The 18951-nt window shown below is 35.8% G+C and overlaps 1 protein-coding gene across 1 annotated transcript in view; it reads right to left on the bottom strand.

Annotated features, from left to right (window-relative positions):
* Positions 1-18951, bottom strand: part of LOC149780312 (N-acetylglucosamine-1-phosphodiester alpha-N-acetylglucosaminidase-like) — a 42657-nt gene continuing 23706 nt past the window's right edge. Inside the window, exons 6-10 of the mRNA XM_089937154.1 lie at positions 18293-18495; positions 14087-14263; positions 11994-12113; positions 8967-9036; positions 1-3591 (exon numbers count right to left, since the gene is read on the bottom strand). Of these exons, the coding sequence (XP_089793280.1) occupies positions 3333-3591; positions 8967-9036; positions 11994-12113; positions 14087-14263; positions 18293-18495 (829 nt within the window). The 3' untranslated portion in view covers positions 1-3332. The remainder of the gene's footprint in view (positions 3592-8966; positions 9037-11993; positions 12114-14086; positions 14264-18292; positions 18496-18951) is intronic.

Below are 18951 nucleotides of genomic sequence, written 5' to 3'. Positions count from 1 at the left end.
AAAATTTAGACATATGATGACTGTGACCTTTTACAATGATTTACAACCCTAAGAGCAGGTGATGCACAAAGTTTGGTGAAGGAACTTACTCTAGAACAAAAGTTATTTTTAAACACCATTTCTGACTTGGTTACTTCAACTTTTGGACTCCAAAATCAATAAGCCATTTCCATACCTTAAGTATGAGCCTCCAAAATCTTTGGTCTTGGTAAGTGGTTTATTTTCTTTCAGTCAATCTGACCTTGACCTTTTTACTCATAAATCAATACGCTTCTTCCTTACCCAAAGTATAAACAATCCACAAACTTTAGTGTAGGAACATGGTCAAGAACTGAAATTTCTGTGCAGAAATCATTTTTGTTTTTATCCACATTAGTGACTTTGACTTTTGACCCCAAATTCTATTGGCTTCTACATTTCTCCAAATACATGCCATCTACAAAATTTTGTAAAGGCCCATGACATAAAGCCAAAATTATTGTGTGGACACCAGTTTTCTTCATTTCGTTTCACTTTTTAATGTCCAAACAGATGGGCGTCATCTTAGTCATCAAAAACAAACTTTGTTCCAGGTCTCCATTTTGAAACCTCAAACCCAGCATTGCTATTCCCCTCATATAGCACCAATTACAGGGTGGTGGTGGCATTGTACCATTTGCATATAGGACATACATGCCCTATTCATGCATAGCTTCTAAAGAGTGAACCTAGACCAGCAATCTGCCAGTATCCACTGATGGTGCTCTATACTTGGAACAATGTCCAGGGGAGACAACTACTTTTAAAGCTACTCATTTACCTAAATTTTAGCTGCATACCGTGATCTAAATCACTACAAGAAGAAACAACTCTTTATTTAAACAATGGAACAGGCACAGAGCAAGTAACAATAATGGTAGGTTCTGAATAGTCTGGTGGAAAAAATCTAAGATATAACATTTTTAATAGCATTTTAATATTTTAAAATTATAAAATATATTAAATAATACAGTACAGCCTGTTTTGGAAGACCACACCATTTGTCAAAAAACAAGGTCTCTTGAGACAGATGGTCTCTTAATGGTGGCCATTTTTCTATATAACAATAGTTCATCCATTGACTATCTGGGTCTTTTAAAACAGGTGGTCGCTCAAGACAGTTTGTACTGTAAGTATGAAAGACCACCTTCTGAAATAGCAAGCAATCACATTTTAGTGGCATGAATCCAGCTGAGAATATCTACATGATGGAATGTACTTTTACATAATTGCGCAATTCAAGAAAAGCTAAAATTAAGATTTCTGTGGAAAAATTACAGAATGTCTCATATGCAAACTGTGTTCTGATATATAGTGAAAGTTCTCTTTTTTTTAAAATGGAAACCTAAAGGACTTAATATTTCATTACAAGCAGGTGTCTAACAATTCAAGACTACAAAAGAATCTAATCAGAACAAGAACTATGAGATAGACGTAATGTCACGTACTTGAATTTTTAACGATAAACAACGCTATAAAACAGATCATATTCAAGACTACAAGAACATCCAATGGGAACAAGAAGTGTCGTCAGATATAATGTCATATGCTAGAATTTTATAAGTAACAAAATGGGAAAAACTTTCAACAAAACAATATAAAGCATTTTAAAATGAAGCAAATATATGAGCCTTGGTTCCACCAAGTGTCCAGCGAAGAACTAACAGACATCATCATGATAGATCTCCAAATACCTTTTGCCACGATTAATACCAATATGTATTTTAAGAAAAGTCTATTGTTAAATAGAATCTTCTCCCTTCATTATATCATGATACGAGATTAACACAAATTTTACATTAATCACTTTGACTAGGTTCATTAAATGATTACATATTAAAAACAATTCGTCATTAAATAACAACTGCTCATTTGGTGAAAAAGAAAGACTGATGAACAACATATATTGGAACCAACAATTGTATAATAGATTAACTGTCAAAAAATATAGACATCTCTTCATTACCAACAGGCAACTTCTTGCGATTAATGAGTAAACGAGGATATATTTGGCATCATCACAGTTATTCAGTATTTTTTTGTGTCAACATATTTCCTAGTTTGACCTCATTTTTGTATATTTATGTGACCCACATACAACATCCAAGTTGAAGTTAAACTTCATTCCATCAGCACCAACTTTTTCTTATTTTGTCAATTAGTATGTAACAACATGTTTATATTTTCAATATTTGTTCATTCATAACTGATATTACTACACTGCTGTTTGAACATTTTTCATTGAATATTTCACTAGCCAGTACACGATTTTACATTAAATATTTCACTAGCCAGTATATGATTTACATTGAATATATCACTAGCCAGTATATGATTTTACACTGAATATTTAACTAGCCAGTATACGATTTAACATTGAATATTTAACTAGCCAGCATAGGATTTTACACTGAATATTTCACTAGCCAGTATACAATTTTACATTGAATATTTCACTAGCCAGTATAGGATTTTACATTTTTTAAAATTGTTTTTAACTCCTCATGTCAGTCAGATTATCAAAGAAAAAATTATTGTAGATGAGGAGAGTACCCATAATAAATTTCAGCTTAATGCCCAGTCCTCTGCAAATTCAGGGTTCACACAACTGTTGGTAAAAAAGATTCCTGACCATTTCCAGACTGATTTACAATTTTTTCCAAATCCATCTGGCACATGCATTCTAAGTGTGAGTCACCATAAATGATACATGTATCTGCATGATCTAAAATAGTATCCACCAATTATGAGCAGGTGATTGGTATACATGTCTCGTTAACTGCACTGAACTGGTATGCAGTGGCTGATGACTCATCCAACCCTCTGAGATAAACATTCCTGCAACACGTGTTCAAACAGCAAGAAAAAATAAAGCACAGTAACAGAAAATTCCATACTTTTTTCAGACCTTATGGGTAAAATCATAAAGCAAACCTAAAATACAAACATAAACCTCAAACTTTTTCATCATAATTTGTTAAAAACACCTAATAAAACCAGATTTTTAAAAAACTAAGACATGACCTATGCTAAAAAATATATTGATGAAAGTAAAATGCATAGTTCCTTCAAATGAGCCATAATCAAACCATAAACACAAACTGTCTACATCCCCCAGTGCTAAGAAGTTGATGATGCCAGAATGATAGCATCAGCTCTTCATTCAGGAGGTAGGAATGTTACTTTTGCAATGATCCTTCATAGGATGCTGTCCATCTAAATCAGTTCAATCTTTCAACAACACTGATTATCTGCAATCAGCCAGACCAGATAATAGGAGAAACTATTTTTTTGGCAATATCCCCCTCTTCCTGTCAGGATTCTGATTCTGATAGCAAATGTTGCTTTTGTCTATTTTTCTCAGACACAAAGGAAGTCTCAAGCTCTTCTGAGGAGGCAGAAATGGCTGAACTAGGCACACCATGAAAGGCAAATGTTTTTTTCAGTTTCTTGATTTTTTCTCTTCTAGATGGCTTTCTCCATTTTGTTAGGTATAAGAATAACATTCCCAAGTTCATCATAACGCTCAATGCAGACAGAATGCCAAGGCAGATTACTGCTTCCAAGTACATGCTGAAAGGAAAATAAAAGGAAAACTATCAGTAAAGGTTCTAAATTTTTTTTAAGCCTTGTACTTCTTAACATGCTCTCCATGTTAACTGTATTATATCTGGTGATTATAGTTGCTTTGCAAAGTTCAAATGCTGGATGAGAAATATGAGGATTACATGTGAGGGTTACTAGTTTGCCTAGTCATTTGGTAATGATTTGAATTCAAACTGCAATTATTGTTATTTGAATATAATCAATCACAACATTTATTTACAACTACTGACATGATTTTAGTGTTCCATAAAAAAAGCCCCCCAAAATTTAAGGGGGGTTTGGGGGTCCTCCCCCAACAGGGTCTTGAGGGGCACTGCCCCAAATCCAGGGGGACAGGGGGCCAAAGACCGCAGCCAAAAATGCATTTTACACATAAAAAGCTGCTCCTGGTGCAACTTATGATCATAAAATAAACCAAAATAATGATTTGAAAAACTAAAAAACTTACCAAAAATGTTCAACTTGACTTCAATAATTTTCATAATATTTATTGTCACATGAATTTGTTCCCCATTAATATTGATGCTGAAGTTATTTCATGTGCATGTCAGTGTTCACAGAATAACTAAGTCACAATAATTTGTCAATTTTTGCAGCAAATATATTGTACTTCTCTCTTTTCATAATAAATCTGTAAAATAAACACCCAAGTACATCAACTATATACAAATAATCCCATACATTCACTTATCTTTTTCTCCAATGGATACAAAACCTGTTGTTATGCCAGTTGAGCTCTTTTTGTGGCTTTGGCAAAGATTTCTTTAGCCTTCCTTTTTGTCACCACTGACTTTTTGGGTCAATGTGCAATCGTTTCTTTTCCTTCTCAATGGCAGCCTTTTTTCTTTCAAGCTGGTGCTTGTATTGGCGACATGCAGTGCTCATATTCTGACAGAAGGCTACATCTGTTCTCTCATGCAAGAAATCTCTCTTCTTATAGTAATTAAATGCACTTTTTCCTGATGCTTTCTGAGCTTAAATTTGTCCATATGCAGCTTCTTTTGTAGGTGCTGTTCCAAACTTTTTCAACCATGATTACCATAATTGAGATCTTCTTGCAGATGTCACAAAATGCCAGTCCTCTAGCATTCAGTTTTCTTATAAACTGACCAATAAACTTTTTGTCAACTTTTCACTCCAGCCTTCCCATTTCCATGTTTTTTAAACCTTTAAACTTTTCGTGTCACGGTGTCTCTCAACAGCTCGGGACGCCATGTTTTGCAAGCATGCTTCTTCTTTCCATTGCCATCAGTTTCCATTACACGAAGATTCATTGGATGAATCTAAACCATTGATCAATCAGAACACTCTTTATGAGAGTCATGTGCTAACTAATATATGGAATGAATAATTTACAATGGTCATTGCAGAATGGGACTGGAAAGACTGTTTTTAAAAAACCAGATTGTAGATGATATAAAAAACGGACTATATCAAGAAAAATCTGATTCAAGTCAGAAAAAAAAGAAGAATTCCACTTTAAAACTGAGAAAAATCATGTCTGCAACTATCTAACAAAAACAATCTTTCCTAAATGCAAATAAAGGTTCAGTATAACTTAATCTCACCTGCAACTGAGCTCTAAAGGATGAAAGTTAGCGTACATTTTTTAAAAATAATTACCCGATGCACACAGAAAACATGATTCATTAATGATTCATTAATGTTTTAAACCAGTGATGGAAATTATTGACCAGAAAGATTATCTTTACACTTTTTCTTATAATATTTTATTGGTAGAATATGTGACATCACAACGAAACAAATCTTGCTATTAAATTTTTCAATCTTTTTGCCTGCTTCACTTGGTTTGCAGTCTTCACCATGGTTATTTAACATTTTATGAAACCCACCCAAATCAAGGTCATATTTCAATATTTTATGAAACCCACCCAAATCAAGGTCATGTTTCAATTCTTATCACACTTTAAGGGTCACTTAGATACTTTACAGTATTATTTAATTGCTCAATTCCATTCAAACACTAAAAATATTGTTAAAAAAAAAGTTTTTGAGCAATAGCATTAAATGTATTTGCATATCAATTACTATTTGCATTTATCAATTAGGATTGAGTATATTTACATCAGTGGGCTTAAACTGTCAAATGTCAAAAAATAATAATAATAATAATAATGATAGTAATAATAATAATAATAACAATAATAATAATGTGTGTGTGTGTGTGTATGATTTGGATTTTTAAAGTAGCTTTAACAATTTTTCAGTCATATTGTCCCGATGTCTGCAGCATGGTAGTTTATACTGATGTCTAGCACTGGGGCATCATGCCACAGACAAGTAGCATCATGTTCCACTCAGTCACATTATCCTGACATCAGGCCGACCAGTCCTAATACTAACCTCTTACTGCTGAGTGCCAAGTGAGGCAGTTGCAAGTACCATTTTAATAAGTCTTTGGTATGACTCAGCCAGGGTTTGAACCTGCGACCGCCCACATTCGAGGCAGATGCTCTAACTACTAGGCCACTGGAGCAGTCAATAATAATAATAATAGTAATAATAATAATAATAATAATAATAATAATAAATTTACATAAATGTATTTTAATCCACATATCTGAATGTATTTTGAAATTCATTTATATTTGAGAATGATTTTATTCTGAGATTGATTTATATTTGTTCTCATGAGATGAATAATGAATATATTTACATTTTGACTGAATACAATTAGTACAATATTATAGTTTAATTATGACAAACATATGGCCAAAATATTATACATTATAAATTGTAATAGTGTTTAAGTAGTTTGACACACAAAGTGTTGTAACAATGATGGCAATGTTAAAAAAGGTGTTGTAACAATGATAGCAATGTCACAAAAAGTGTTGTAGCAATGATAGCAATGTTGCAAAAAGTGTTGTAACAATGATAGCAATGTCACAAAAAGTGTTGTAACAATGACAGCAATGTCACAGAAAGTGTTGTAACAATGACAGTGTTCTTACAAAAAAGTGTTATAAAGATGAGTTGTCACACTGATATTGGTGTCATAATGACAGTACTGTCACAATGATAGTATAGTTACAAAGATAGTGTTGTCACAGTAATATAATTGTTACGATGACAGTGTTGTCACCATTGCTGGAAAAGGTAATATGTCATGTGATAAAAAGTGTGCTGAATTGGCAATATAAATTTCAATATTCAAAACCAGAACAGGTCATAAAAAAAGACACTTCATAAAGCTAGAAGTGGCACAATTAAGTAAAATTCAATAATGTTGCTGTTTTGGGGTTAACAGCATTTTTTCAGCGCAGGATATGCTATACATGGTAGCCAGTATAACTAGTGGAAGAAGAACCCAGGAAAACCCCGGGAAGAAGTATGACCCACAGGAAGGTACTGGCAAGCTTTCTCACACACCCATATTAGCTGAGATTGAGACTCAAACCCACACAGACAGAGGTGAGTCGGCAGTGATTGGTAAAGGTGAGCACTTTAGACCACTTGGTCACTCTGGGCCCCCAAAAATCAATAAGATTGTAATGATTTTGTAATGTACCTCACATACATGCACAAGCATGATCTATGACTAAACAATAGTCCCTTCATGGCACTGATGCATTACTCGCCAAAAAGAATTTCATGGAATTCAAGATAAAACCATTGCTTCCTTTTAGCTGCTGAATGATGAAATCATCTCCGATATTTTTCAGCAACAGCAATATTTTCAAAGACAAGTTGAGAATTATTCTGGTGAAAACTCCATGTTGGTATGACTATATGTTTTGGAGGATTAATGATAACAAGATATCCAAGTTGACTGCCATGGTGGCTATACTGTATATCAGACTGGCACCATTTCCATTTAGGACCAACTAGTTTTTTTTTGTTAGAGTACAATTCTGATTTGACCAGTCATCTAGGAGAAGAAATGGTAATAAGAATTTCAAAATGACCATTGCTGCAGTGAGACTGACACTAGTTTTAAATAGATCCAATAAGACATCATATGAAATCTTTCAATGAAACCCCATGCTGATATGATCATTCATTCAAAACAAGTAGTGATAACATGATTTCAAGATGGCCACTGTGGTGGCATTTTCAATGTCTGAGCAGTACCATTTTTGTTTAGAACCAACATCATAAGAAGTCTTTTAGTAAAACCCTTGCTAATATCAGACAATCCAGTATGGAGGTGTCGCGATAAGATTTTCAAAATAGCATCTGTGGTGGTCATCTTGGATGTGCAAGCTGGACCATTTTCATATAGGATCAAGCAGACATCATAAGAAGTCTTCTTGTGAAAACTCCATGCCAATATTTTCTTTCATACTGGAGGAGTAGTGATAGCATGATTTTCAAGATGGTTGCTGTAGCAGCCACACTGGATATCATTTAGGAACAATCAGGCATCATACTAAGTCATTCAGTGAAAACCCCTTGTTCATATCAGCATCCATTCAGAAAGTATTCATCATATTGGGCATCAGACTGGTATCATTTTCATTTAGGACCAATTTAAATGGTTTTCTGTTCAGGAGGAGAAGTGATATCAATATTTTTAGGATGGCTGCAATAATAGACATCAGACCAGCAACCATTTTCATTAAGGACCAACTAGACATCATAAGAAGTCTTTTAGTAAAACAAACTCTCTCATTATCCATTCTGCAAGAATAGTGAAACAAGATTTTCAAAATGGGTCTCAAAGCAGCACAATTTTCATTCAGGACCATCTAGACCAGGGGTTGGCAAACTATTTTACATAGCCTGCCTCTTTTTTCCAGATTAATTATAAAATGAATAAGCATGTGCCACCAGTAAGAGAGTAACACTGTTAAAATCAAGATTTTTGGCTGCCTTCATGTGCCACACAAAACCTCTTGACGTGCCGCCTTGTGGCATGTGTGATGTAGGTTGCCGACCCCTGAACTACAGCATGGGAAGAATATGTGTGTATAGTCTCATGGCAATCCTCCAAGAAATGAATGAGGCGTAGATATAACAAACTTGTGCTAATGGATACAGGGACAATAAACAACAAGAAATCCCTAAAGCTTTCATAATTCATCACTAGAACAGCTAAAAATTCATATTAAATATTCAACCAAATGCATGAAAATTGGGCCAAATTTTCTAGGTCATACCTTTCTTTAACCCGATATTTGGAAAAATCCCCCTTTTTGTAAAACAAGGGTTGAATCCCCACCCTCTCCCCCAATGTTCCATTCTAGATTAGACCTTACATAATAATAAGAAAGATGGACAAACATAAAGGGAAAAGTAAGTTATCTCCCTGTAACAGATTTGCGAGCATAAAACTTAATTACGATATATTAAAAGAGTGAAACAAACAATCCTATCACCTGTATTTCTCTTCAATATGAAGGAAACTTTCCTCTTCATGAATAATTTTTCTTGCAATGCATGTACCAACTGAAATGATAAAAAAAATGTACAGTGTGACTTTACGAACTCCAAAATCAATCAATCAGAAGACATACTTATTTCTGGAGTAAATCCTCTATCCAGTGACCTAAAAAAAAATCAAAACAATAAAAAAATTCAGACCCACAGTACTTAAAGAGTTTTTGTTTTCAGATCTATTATAATTAATTAATTAGTTGCATTATGCTATTGCAGCATCACCTCTAGATCCAAATCATACACTGATATACCATAATGTCTGATGATAATGTTGCTTTGGGGGAATGGGCTTCATGGATCCTTTTTTCAGAAAACATAATGTGCTGGCAACAGCAGTAGTAATGATGTATGTGTGTGATTTGGATTTTTGAACGTAGCTTTAAAAAAAATTCAGTCATATCGCTACGATGTCTGCAGTGTGGCAGTTTATCATGATGTCTAGCACTGAGGCATCATGCTACAGACATGCAGCATGATGTCCCACCCAGTCACATTATCCTGACACCAGGCCAACCAGTCCTAATGCTAACCTCTTAATGCTGAGCTCCAAGCAAGGCAGATGTTAGTACCATTTTTGTAAGTCTTTGGCATGACTCGGCCGGGGATCAAACCCACGACCTCCCACATCTGCTCTTACCAATAGGCCACTGGAGCGGTAGTAATGATGTAAATAAGTTTTGACAACCTTGTACTTAAGCCATAGTCTTAACAATCCCTCAGTAACAGATCTTTTTTAAACAAGCCAATATCTATTTAGGAACTTCAGGGAGCTGCATTAGTCCATTGGGTAGAGTGCTGGACTTGTAATCCAATGGCTGCAGGTTTGATCCTAACCCACCGCATGTCAGTTGCCTCACTGTGCCATTTATAAATTCACTTAATTCCATTTCCTTGACATGATCTTAAAAACCAGCTGACAACCATTAAGAAATGTATCTGTAGTGCAATATATCAACAGTTGTTCACAACAAAAGTTTTATAAATGGTCATAAGTATTTGTTGTGTACTTTAAGTCATTAATCGGATGGGCCTGCCATTTGTAAATTTTGTTGTTGTTGTTGTTGGGTTGAATGCCATTTTTCAGCAAACAATAGGAATCGGCCAATGTGGTTATGTGAGAAAGCTTGCCAGCAGCTTCTTGAGGGTCGGTGGTTCTTTCTGAGCTCTTCCTCCACCATTAATACTGGCTGCCATGTATAGCCTATTGTGTGCTGAAAAACAGCATTAAACCCTACAACAACAACAACAAACTCATCCAAGATCTTGATGTAAACCCATTTACCAAATTTTATCAAAACTGGACGAGAAATATAGTCTCTAAATCTAAAAAAGTAACAGCTCAGCAACATCATCTACTTAACATGTGATGATATCACTTGGAACCTTATAATCTTATTTACCAAGCTAGAGAAAAATAAGATTAAAACTCAGTCTTTCATATGGTAACAAACTCCATTAATTATGTACCTGATTACCTCATAATTATGTGTAGATCTCCTTATTACCTCATAATTAGATGCAGATCTTGCTCAAAATTTAACTTGTCCAACATCTTGATATTAGACTATTGAACAAGTTTCATCAAAATCTGGTAAGAAATACAGGTGCTCAGTCATTCTGATGCAAGATTACATCATTAATATTCATGGCTGCTGATCAAAATCACATTCAAGGGAGATCTTGATGATATAAATGTATTTACCAAGTCTGATAAGAAATCTAACAGAAATAATATCCTAAGTGGAAAAACTAAGCCAATTAGAGGCCAAATCACCTCAAACATGCACAGGTCTTACTCATAATAAAACCCATCCATCATCTTGATGATATAAGTCGGCTTACTCAGATCAATTACTATCTTATGAGTGGTATGAAGTTGTCAATCAGACGCAAGATCATCTCATTATTAGGTGTAGATCTCATTCACAATAAAATTCATTAGGTATCTTGATGATATAAGAATATTTGTAAATTGGATCAAAATGGAGTCCATAAAGTGCTCATAAGCTCAGCCAATCAGAAGCAAGATGCAATCGCACACAAGCTCAGCCAAACAGAAGCAAGATCAGCTCAATAATACAATCTGACCACTAATAACTCTGTGGAATGGTAACAAGCTTAGCCAAACTGATGAACAGATTAAAGTAAACAACACCTGCTCCTAAGGACAACACTTACGAAATCCATATTCTAGCCTGAAACAAATGTCAAAAAGGAGGGAACAGGCTTATTTTCAAAGAAAAGCATCCTTAGTAAATATTGGGAACAATTTGGTTTCAGAAATATTGGGGGTGGGGGTGGCTTATAGTCAAGCATGAACCTATCATCTCATAAATAACAGTAATTTCACTTTTGATATCAAACCTCTATAAAAAAAGGTTGAATGTCCACAAAGAACATTGTTCCTTGTACACCCTTTATAGGCAGGTTTTACTGTATTTATATTTGCTTCCTTGGTGATCTTGACAAATTAAGTTTCAGATAAATTTTTTATAATCTGTACATCAGGTCACTGATGTGTATCATATATGCATTCACTCAACAGGACTCCGACATTTCAGGTCACTGATGTGTATCATATATGCATTCACTCAATAGGAGTCTGACATTTCAGGTCATTGATGTGTACCATATATGCATTCACTCAATAGGAGTCTGACATTTCAGGTCACAGATGTGTACCATACATGCATTCACTCATCAGGTCACTGATGTGTACCATATATGCATTCACTGAACAGGACTTCGACATCAGGTCATTGACATGTACCATATATGCCTTCTCTCGACAGAACTCCAAGATCAGGTCACTGATGTGTACCATATATGCATTCACTCAACAGGACTCTGACATCAGGTCATTGATGTGTACAATATATGCATTCACTCAACAGGACTCCGACATTTTAGCCTCTTTCATACATAACAAAAAAAATTGCTCATCATGGATTTAAAGACAAAATTACCTTGAAGAAGTTCCTCACTTATGGTGTAATTACAACTTCCTGTTACAGGATCACATGGGCAACCATCGTCGCACATACATTCCACAGCACATGCATTGCCATAGTAACCTAATGGACATTCTGAAAAAAACAAAATGGTTAATTAATCAGACATTTTTAAAGAAAGTGAGAAAATGTACTCACATAATGCAATTCTGATATTTGCCAAAGCTTTTTAAACTTGTATAATTATAATGGAAAGGAAATCTAGTATTATTCATGACTGTAAATCATACCAGCTCCCATTCCATTCCAACCTACTGCACTACTTCAGATGCCCAATTTATTGCTGCTAATTTTGCAGGACTTCATGTATTGTATCTGAGTGATCCAAATCATTGCATTTCATTAGAGTGATCCAAGTGATTGCATTGCATTACAGTGATCCAAGTCACTGCATTACATTACAGTGACCCAAATCATTGCATTGCATTACAGTGATCCAAGTCACTGCATTTCATTAGTGATCCAAGTCATCGCATTACACTGATCCAAGTCACTGCATTGCATTACAGTGATCCAAATCATTGCATTAGCGAGCTAAGTCATTGCATTACATTACAGTGATCCAAATCATTGCATTGCATGTGTGTGATTAGGATTTTTAACACAGCTTTAACAATTTTCCAGTCATACTGCTATGTTGTCTGCAGTGTGGCAGTTTACAGTGATATCTAGCACTGTGGCATCATGCCACAGATATGTAGCATGTTGTCCCACCCAGTCACATTATCCTGACACCAGGCCGACCAGTCCTAACACTAACCTCTTAATGCTGAGTGCCTAGCAAGGCAGCTGTTAGTACCATTTTTGTGAGTCTTTGGTATGACTTGGCCAGGGTTCAAACCCATGACCTCCTGCTTCCGAGGCAGATGCTCTAACCACTAGGCCACCAGAGTGGTCTCATTGCATTGCATTACAGTGATCCAACTCAGTGCACTGCATTAGTGATCCAAATCACTGCATTGCATTACAGTGATCCAACTCAGTGCACTGCATTAGTGATCTAAATCACTGCATTGCATTACAGAGATCAAAGTCATTGCACTGCATTACATTACAGTGATCTCCAAATTATTGCATTGCATTACAGTGATCCAAGCTTCATTTTCACCATTATCTAACAAATTTAAGGAAGTTATGGCCCCTGTTTGACTGCATTTCAACTTAATCATATTAAAAGGGTCATCAATGCTGTATGAACACTTTTTAAGTTCATATATAGCTAGGCCAAAGAATAGAAAGACATCAAACCCACATCTTGCTTTTGACTACTGTTAACTTAAAATACTGACTACCATATTAATACAGTAAATCAGTCTGTGAATGCATATCAGTTCTCATTTGGGCTTAACCTGCAATGGATTCGTATACCATCTATCGTGTCATGGGTAGTTATTCCCAAAATATATCGGCATATCAATACTAAATAAGTAAAACATCCAAATAATCTAATGCATGTATAACTTATTGTGAATTTCTTCAATTTTATATTTAAAAATTTGTTTTGGAGAAAAATATCATTGGTAATTTTGAGGATACTCAAAAAATGTTAATTCTGAAAATATAAAATAATGCAGGTGACAGATTTGTTTGTCTGAATAATAAAGAATTATTTGATTTGTGTGATTTGAATTTCTAATGTAGCGTTAACAATTTTTCAGTCATATGGCTATGATGTCTGCAGTGTTGCAGTTTATAGTGATGTTTAGCAATGAGGCATCATGCCACAGACATGTAGCATGATGTCCCACCCAGTCACTTTATCCTGCCACCAGGCTGACCAGTCCTAACAATAGCCTCTTAATGCTGAATGCCAAGCGAGGCAGACATTAGTGCCATTTTTATAAGTCTTTGGTATGACTCGGCCAGGGATTTAAACCACGACCTCCAGCATCCAAGGCGGATACTCTAACCACTAGGCCACCGGAGCGGTCAATAAAGAATTAAACATTACACATATCTGAATAAATGCAAACATTTTTGAGGTTTACATCTTCCCTAAGAGTGTATGTGATGATGCTGTTTATTCTGGAACACTTTGGTTTCATTACCTGACTGACACAAGTATCCAGTTAGGCCAGGGGGGCACAAACAAGTTCCAGTAATCATATCACATGTAGCATTATGCTCACACTGACATCTGTACTGGCAATTTTCTCCATACCATCCCTCCTCACAAGCATTACTGCAGTCACCTCCCTTGTAACCAGGAAAACAGTCACATCCATCTGGAGAACAAAAGAACAATATGATTTTGATTGTCTGTACCCTGATTATCTAACTACACTCCTTGTGAAAGTACTTGATAGTCCAGCAATCTTAATATTATACTCACTAATGCTGACAGTACCCTATGGTCCATAATTCTTAATCTGTATACTCCTTATGCTAGTACTATATGATTCTGCACTCTTAATTTCTATACTTATTCTAGTACTCTTTGGTATAGCAATCTCAATTACTATACTTCTCATGCTATCACACAGTGGTCCAACAATCTCAACTGCTATACTACTTATGCTAGCACCCTTTAGGCCAACAATCTCAACTGCCATACTACTATCTTAGAACCCTATGATCCAGCAATCTCAATGGCTATACTACTTATGCTAGCCTCCTTAGGACCAGTAATCTCAATTGCTATAGTACTTATGCTAGAATCCTATGATCCAGCAATCTCAATTGCTATACTACTTATGCTAGCAAACTGTGGTCCAACAATCTCAATTGCTATACTACTTATGTTAGAAGCCTATGATCCAGCAATCTCAATTGCTTTACCATGTATGCTGGCAAACATCAGGCCAGCAATCTCAACTGCTATACTACTTATGCTAGAATCCTATGATCCAGCAATCTCAATTGCTATACCACATATGCAGGCAGACTTCAGGCCAGCAATCTCATTTGCTATACTACTTATGCTAGAATCCTATGATCCAGCAATCTCAATTTGCTATACTACTTATGCTAGTACACTGTGATCCAGCAATCTCATTTGCTATACCACATATGCAGGCAAACTTCAGGCCAGCAATCTCAACTGCTATACTACTTATGCTAGAAACCTATGATCCAGCAATCTCAATTGCCATACTACTTATGCTAGAACCCTATGGTCCAGCAATCTCATTTGCTATGCAACTTTTGCTAGCACCCTTTAGGCCAGCAATCTCAACTGCCATACCAGGGTTGCATCTAGGATTTGATAAATGTGGGTACTTGCCCCCACTGAATCTGAAAAAAAAGGGAGAGGGCTATGTAGTCATAAGGGGGGCTTTCTAGTATGGTGTAAAAAAAATGTAATGTATTCAAAAAGAGCCATAGCAAGTATAATAAGTGCACAGTATAACACTTAAAACTGAAATCAAAGTCTTATGTTTTATAATAACATTCTATCTGCACACTAACCATTAAAGAATCAAACCACAGACTGCAAATGGTGTCTCTCCTCTGGCCAATCTAAAAAAACAGTGTCATGTACTTCCTGATTGTAACCAAATTCATACTAAAAAAGATCAGAAGAGCACATATTTTCCTTTTATAGATGAGAAAAAATAATTTTTAAGGCAAAATCCTAAGCTCAAAATGAATTAGGGAATGTATGTATATACAGTTTCAATTTAATTCTTAACTGGAACATATATACATCTGCATCCAGACTGACTGTAACTGTGACTGCATTATTCTGCAAATATGATCACTATTTCCTAAATAGCCTCCTGGCCTTCCTCATTCTCCACTCTACCAATGCCTTGTTAAAGTTGAAGTCTCTCAGAGGAAGTCCTTCAATTGAAATCATCATTAGTCTGTTGGGAACCCTTTCTTCTAGATGGCTTCTTCCTGCAGTTTTGGTATGATTTTGACTACTGAATCCTCTCTCACAGTCAGCGGATTGGTATGGCATAACCATGGCCACTGATGCTAACTGAACACACGAAAACCCGTTACAGAGATACTGAAATGTGACCTGTCTAGACAGGAAAGAATTTCATGGCAAAAGAAACAGGTACCGATAATCCAGACTGATTAAAAAAGAAAAACTTTATCCACCGTTAAATGTTGACAGGAAGTTATGACGAGCTACTGAATGCAATGTCATTGGCCGATCATGATGCTTGATGCTATTTTTATTAACACAGGGATTCCTCAAGATATGCACTGATCAGAACCTAACTGATCATGTTTTGGTTGCTTGTTAGTGTATAACATTTTTCCATCTAACTTTCAATAGAAAAAAAGTAAATAAAATAAAAGAACTTACCTGAAATTCAATACAGAAGCCCTTGACAAATATGTTGCATTTCCTCCTACTCTAATGTTGAAAACACCAACACCCAGAAAGTCAACAAAATCCAACAGCGAGCTATATTTTAGAGAAGCAATATTATCCTTTGCCAAATAATAGGCAACTGACATAGCATGAATAATTGATTCACATTTCTTGTTGATAGGTACCATGCATGTAGTTTTAAGATTTTCACTTAGTTTCAAATCCTGAATCGCCTGTTTGTGAGCTGGCAATTCAACATGTCTGTCAAGGGTTGATGTCCTGAAATTAGCATTTCAAAGTGTGAAAGAATTTTTTTGGCCAGTTGTTACACACCATCTGCAAAGCATCTCATTTTGTCATTCATTCCATCCATTGGTCGATTTTGTTTCCAGTCTGAATTGAAAGAGTACTTTTTTTTTCTTGGTGTTAGATGGACTCTTAGTTTTGTCACTGCCATCTTTAAGCACATCATCACTAGCATAATCTGATAAGTTGTTGTTGTTGCTGTTGTAGGGTTTTACGCCATTTTTCAGCACACGATAGGCTATACATGGCGGCCAGTATTAATGGTGGAGGAAGAACCCGAGAAAACCCCGGAAAGAACCACCGACCCACAAGAAGCTACTGGCAAGCTTTCTCACATACCCATATTTGGCCGAATCCGAGACTCGAACCCACGCAGACTGAGGTGAGATGGCAGTGATCCGTAACGGACAGTGCTTTAGACCACTTGGCCACTCAGGGCCCCTAATCTAATAAGAAATTAGCCTGAGAAGTGTTTGTTTGCTACCATTGTGCCTACTGACACAAATTTCTGCACCCTGACTTATTAGAAGTGTTACTGCTAAAATAATGAAAACGTGTCCGAGTTTTAACTGATTTTGCCATTTAACATGCTGTCTGGCCAAGCCAGCCTCTGTATCAAACATGTTCTTCTGACCTTTCTTATTAACCAATCAGAATTGAGCACATGACAGACAGAAATACGTGACAGAGTTCAAATATGTAAAGAATTTCAGACACACTGATGAAGTTACTAGCGTGCATCAGACACAAACAATGATAATTATTTTGGTTAAACTCACTTTTAGTTGGTTTGCTTTGAGGACAGTGTTTGTAAATTCCCACAGCTATTTTTCTTAGTAAATGTCCTTCATTTACATGATAATTCATTGGTGTTTTATATACTACTCTTGTAATATAGTGTTACTTGTTATATTGCTATTTTACACTATTCATCAGTTACAAGGAGATTACTATATATCACCTGGCTTTGGCCTATTCCATTGAAATATATATGGTACCCAGAGTTCATCTGAAAATGATATAAAATTCTAAACTGCATTTATGGGTGACTCCTCCATAATGAAAGTCACTTCCCTGCGTCTCAAGTATGTTTTACTGGAATAGCCATTATATAGATTAGGCATAAATGAATGCATCTAATATGGAATTTTATTAAAAATGAGTTATTTTTGTAAAGTGCTCAAGGAAAAGAAATAGTGAGGCACACTTTCTCACAGCCTCTAAACTCTCACCTTCACCTCTTTCTCCATAGCACTCAAGTACCTCACTAAAACCACCATTTTCTGTCAATTCTTTGTACTGTGCAAATTCTCTAACTCTTTACCTCTATGATCTATTTTCCTCCCCAGACGTTTTGTACATTTTGGTATTCAAATACTTAGCTAGCTTCTTTATAACAGCCACCTCTATATAACAGTTTGTTTGGTTCAGTCTCTGGATTGTTGAAGTTTCATTCACCTTTCATGTTTTAGGGTTTATGATGCAAAGCACACATGTTCCATATGATTTAAAGACTGAAATTAGCTTCTAAAAATTTGTCAGCAGCAGAACATCCTTATTTGCCCTTCTCCCACCTCTTTGCAAAATAAAATTGTTTCTCCAGTAAATACTACTTCCTTTGCTCCCCTCTCTCTGGCTAGAACACTTTCAAAGTGATAAACTGAATTTCAAAACTTACTGGCTGTACAAATGCCATTGGAGGAACACTCAGCTGAGCAAGATAAATCATCACACCTTGCTCCTGACCAGTTGTCATGGCAACGACAATGACCTCGAACACAATCTCCATGCCCTGAGCAGTTCTCTGGGTCACATAAGCGTTCATGAACACAAAGAATAGTTGACACTTTTCTGGCACAGTTGAACTTCTCATCATCTTTACTGAAATTAAAAATAAAACAAATTGATATTCAGTAAGATTTAAGAAAACTTAAGCCTTGAGATGTTTCAAACTGAAATACCATGGAAGTTTCATGTGACAAAGTGAGATTGTTGGTTTTAATGTCTAAATGTATGAATGTTGGGATGGAAATGTGTGTCTTTGATTTGAATTTTTAATGTAGTTTTAAAAAATTGCTATGATGTCCGCAGTGTGGCAGTGTATAGTGATGTCTAGCATTGGGGCATCATGCTGTGGACATGTCGTATCATGTCAACCCAGTCACATTATCCTGACACCAGGCCCACCAGTCCTTACACTAACCTCTTAATGCTGAGTGCCCAGCGAGGCAGCTGTTAGTACCTTGGTATGACTGGAACCCGCTGATCTAACCACTTAAGCCACCGGATTGGTCATGGGAGGGAAATATATCTACTTCTCCCTGTTCAGAAGAGAAA

Source organism: Sinohyriopsis cumingii, chromosome 16 (assembly GCF_028554795.1).
Source record: "Sinohyriopsis cumingii isolate HCF-2022 chromosome 16, ASM2855479v2, whole genome shotgun sequence".
Classification (NCBI taxonomy): Eukaryota; Metazoa; Mollusca; class Bivalvia; order Unionida; family Unionidae; genus Sinohyriopsis; species Sinohyriopsis cumingii.
The sequence above is the reverse complement of the archived record's forward strand: the minus strand, read 5'-3'. Positions and strand labels throughout refer to the sequence as shown.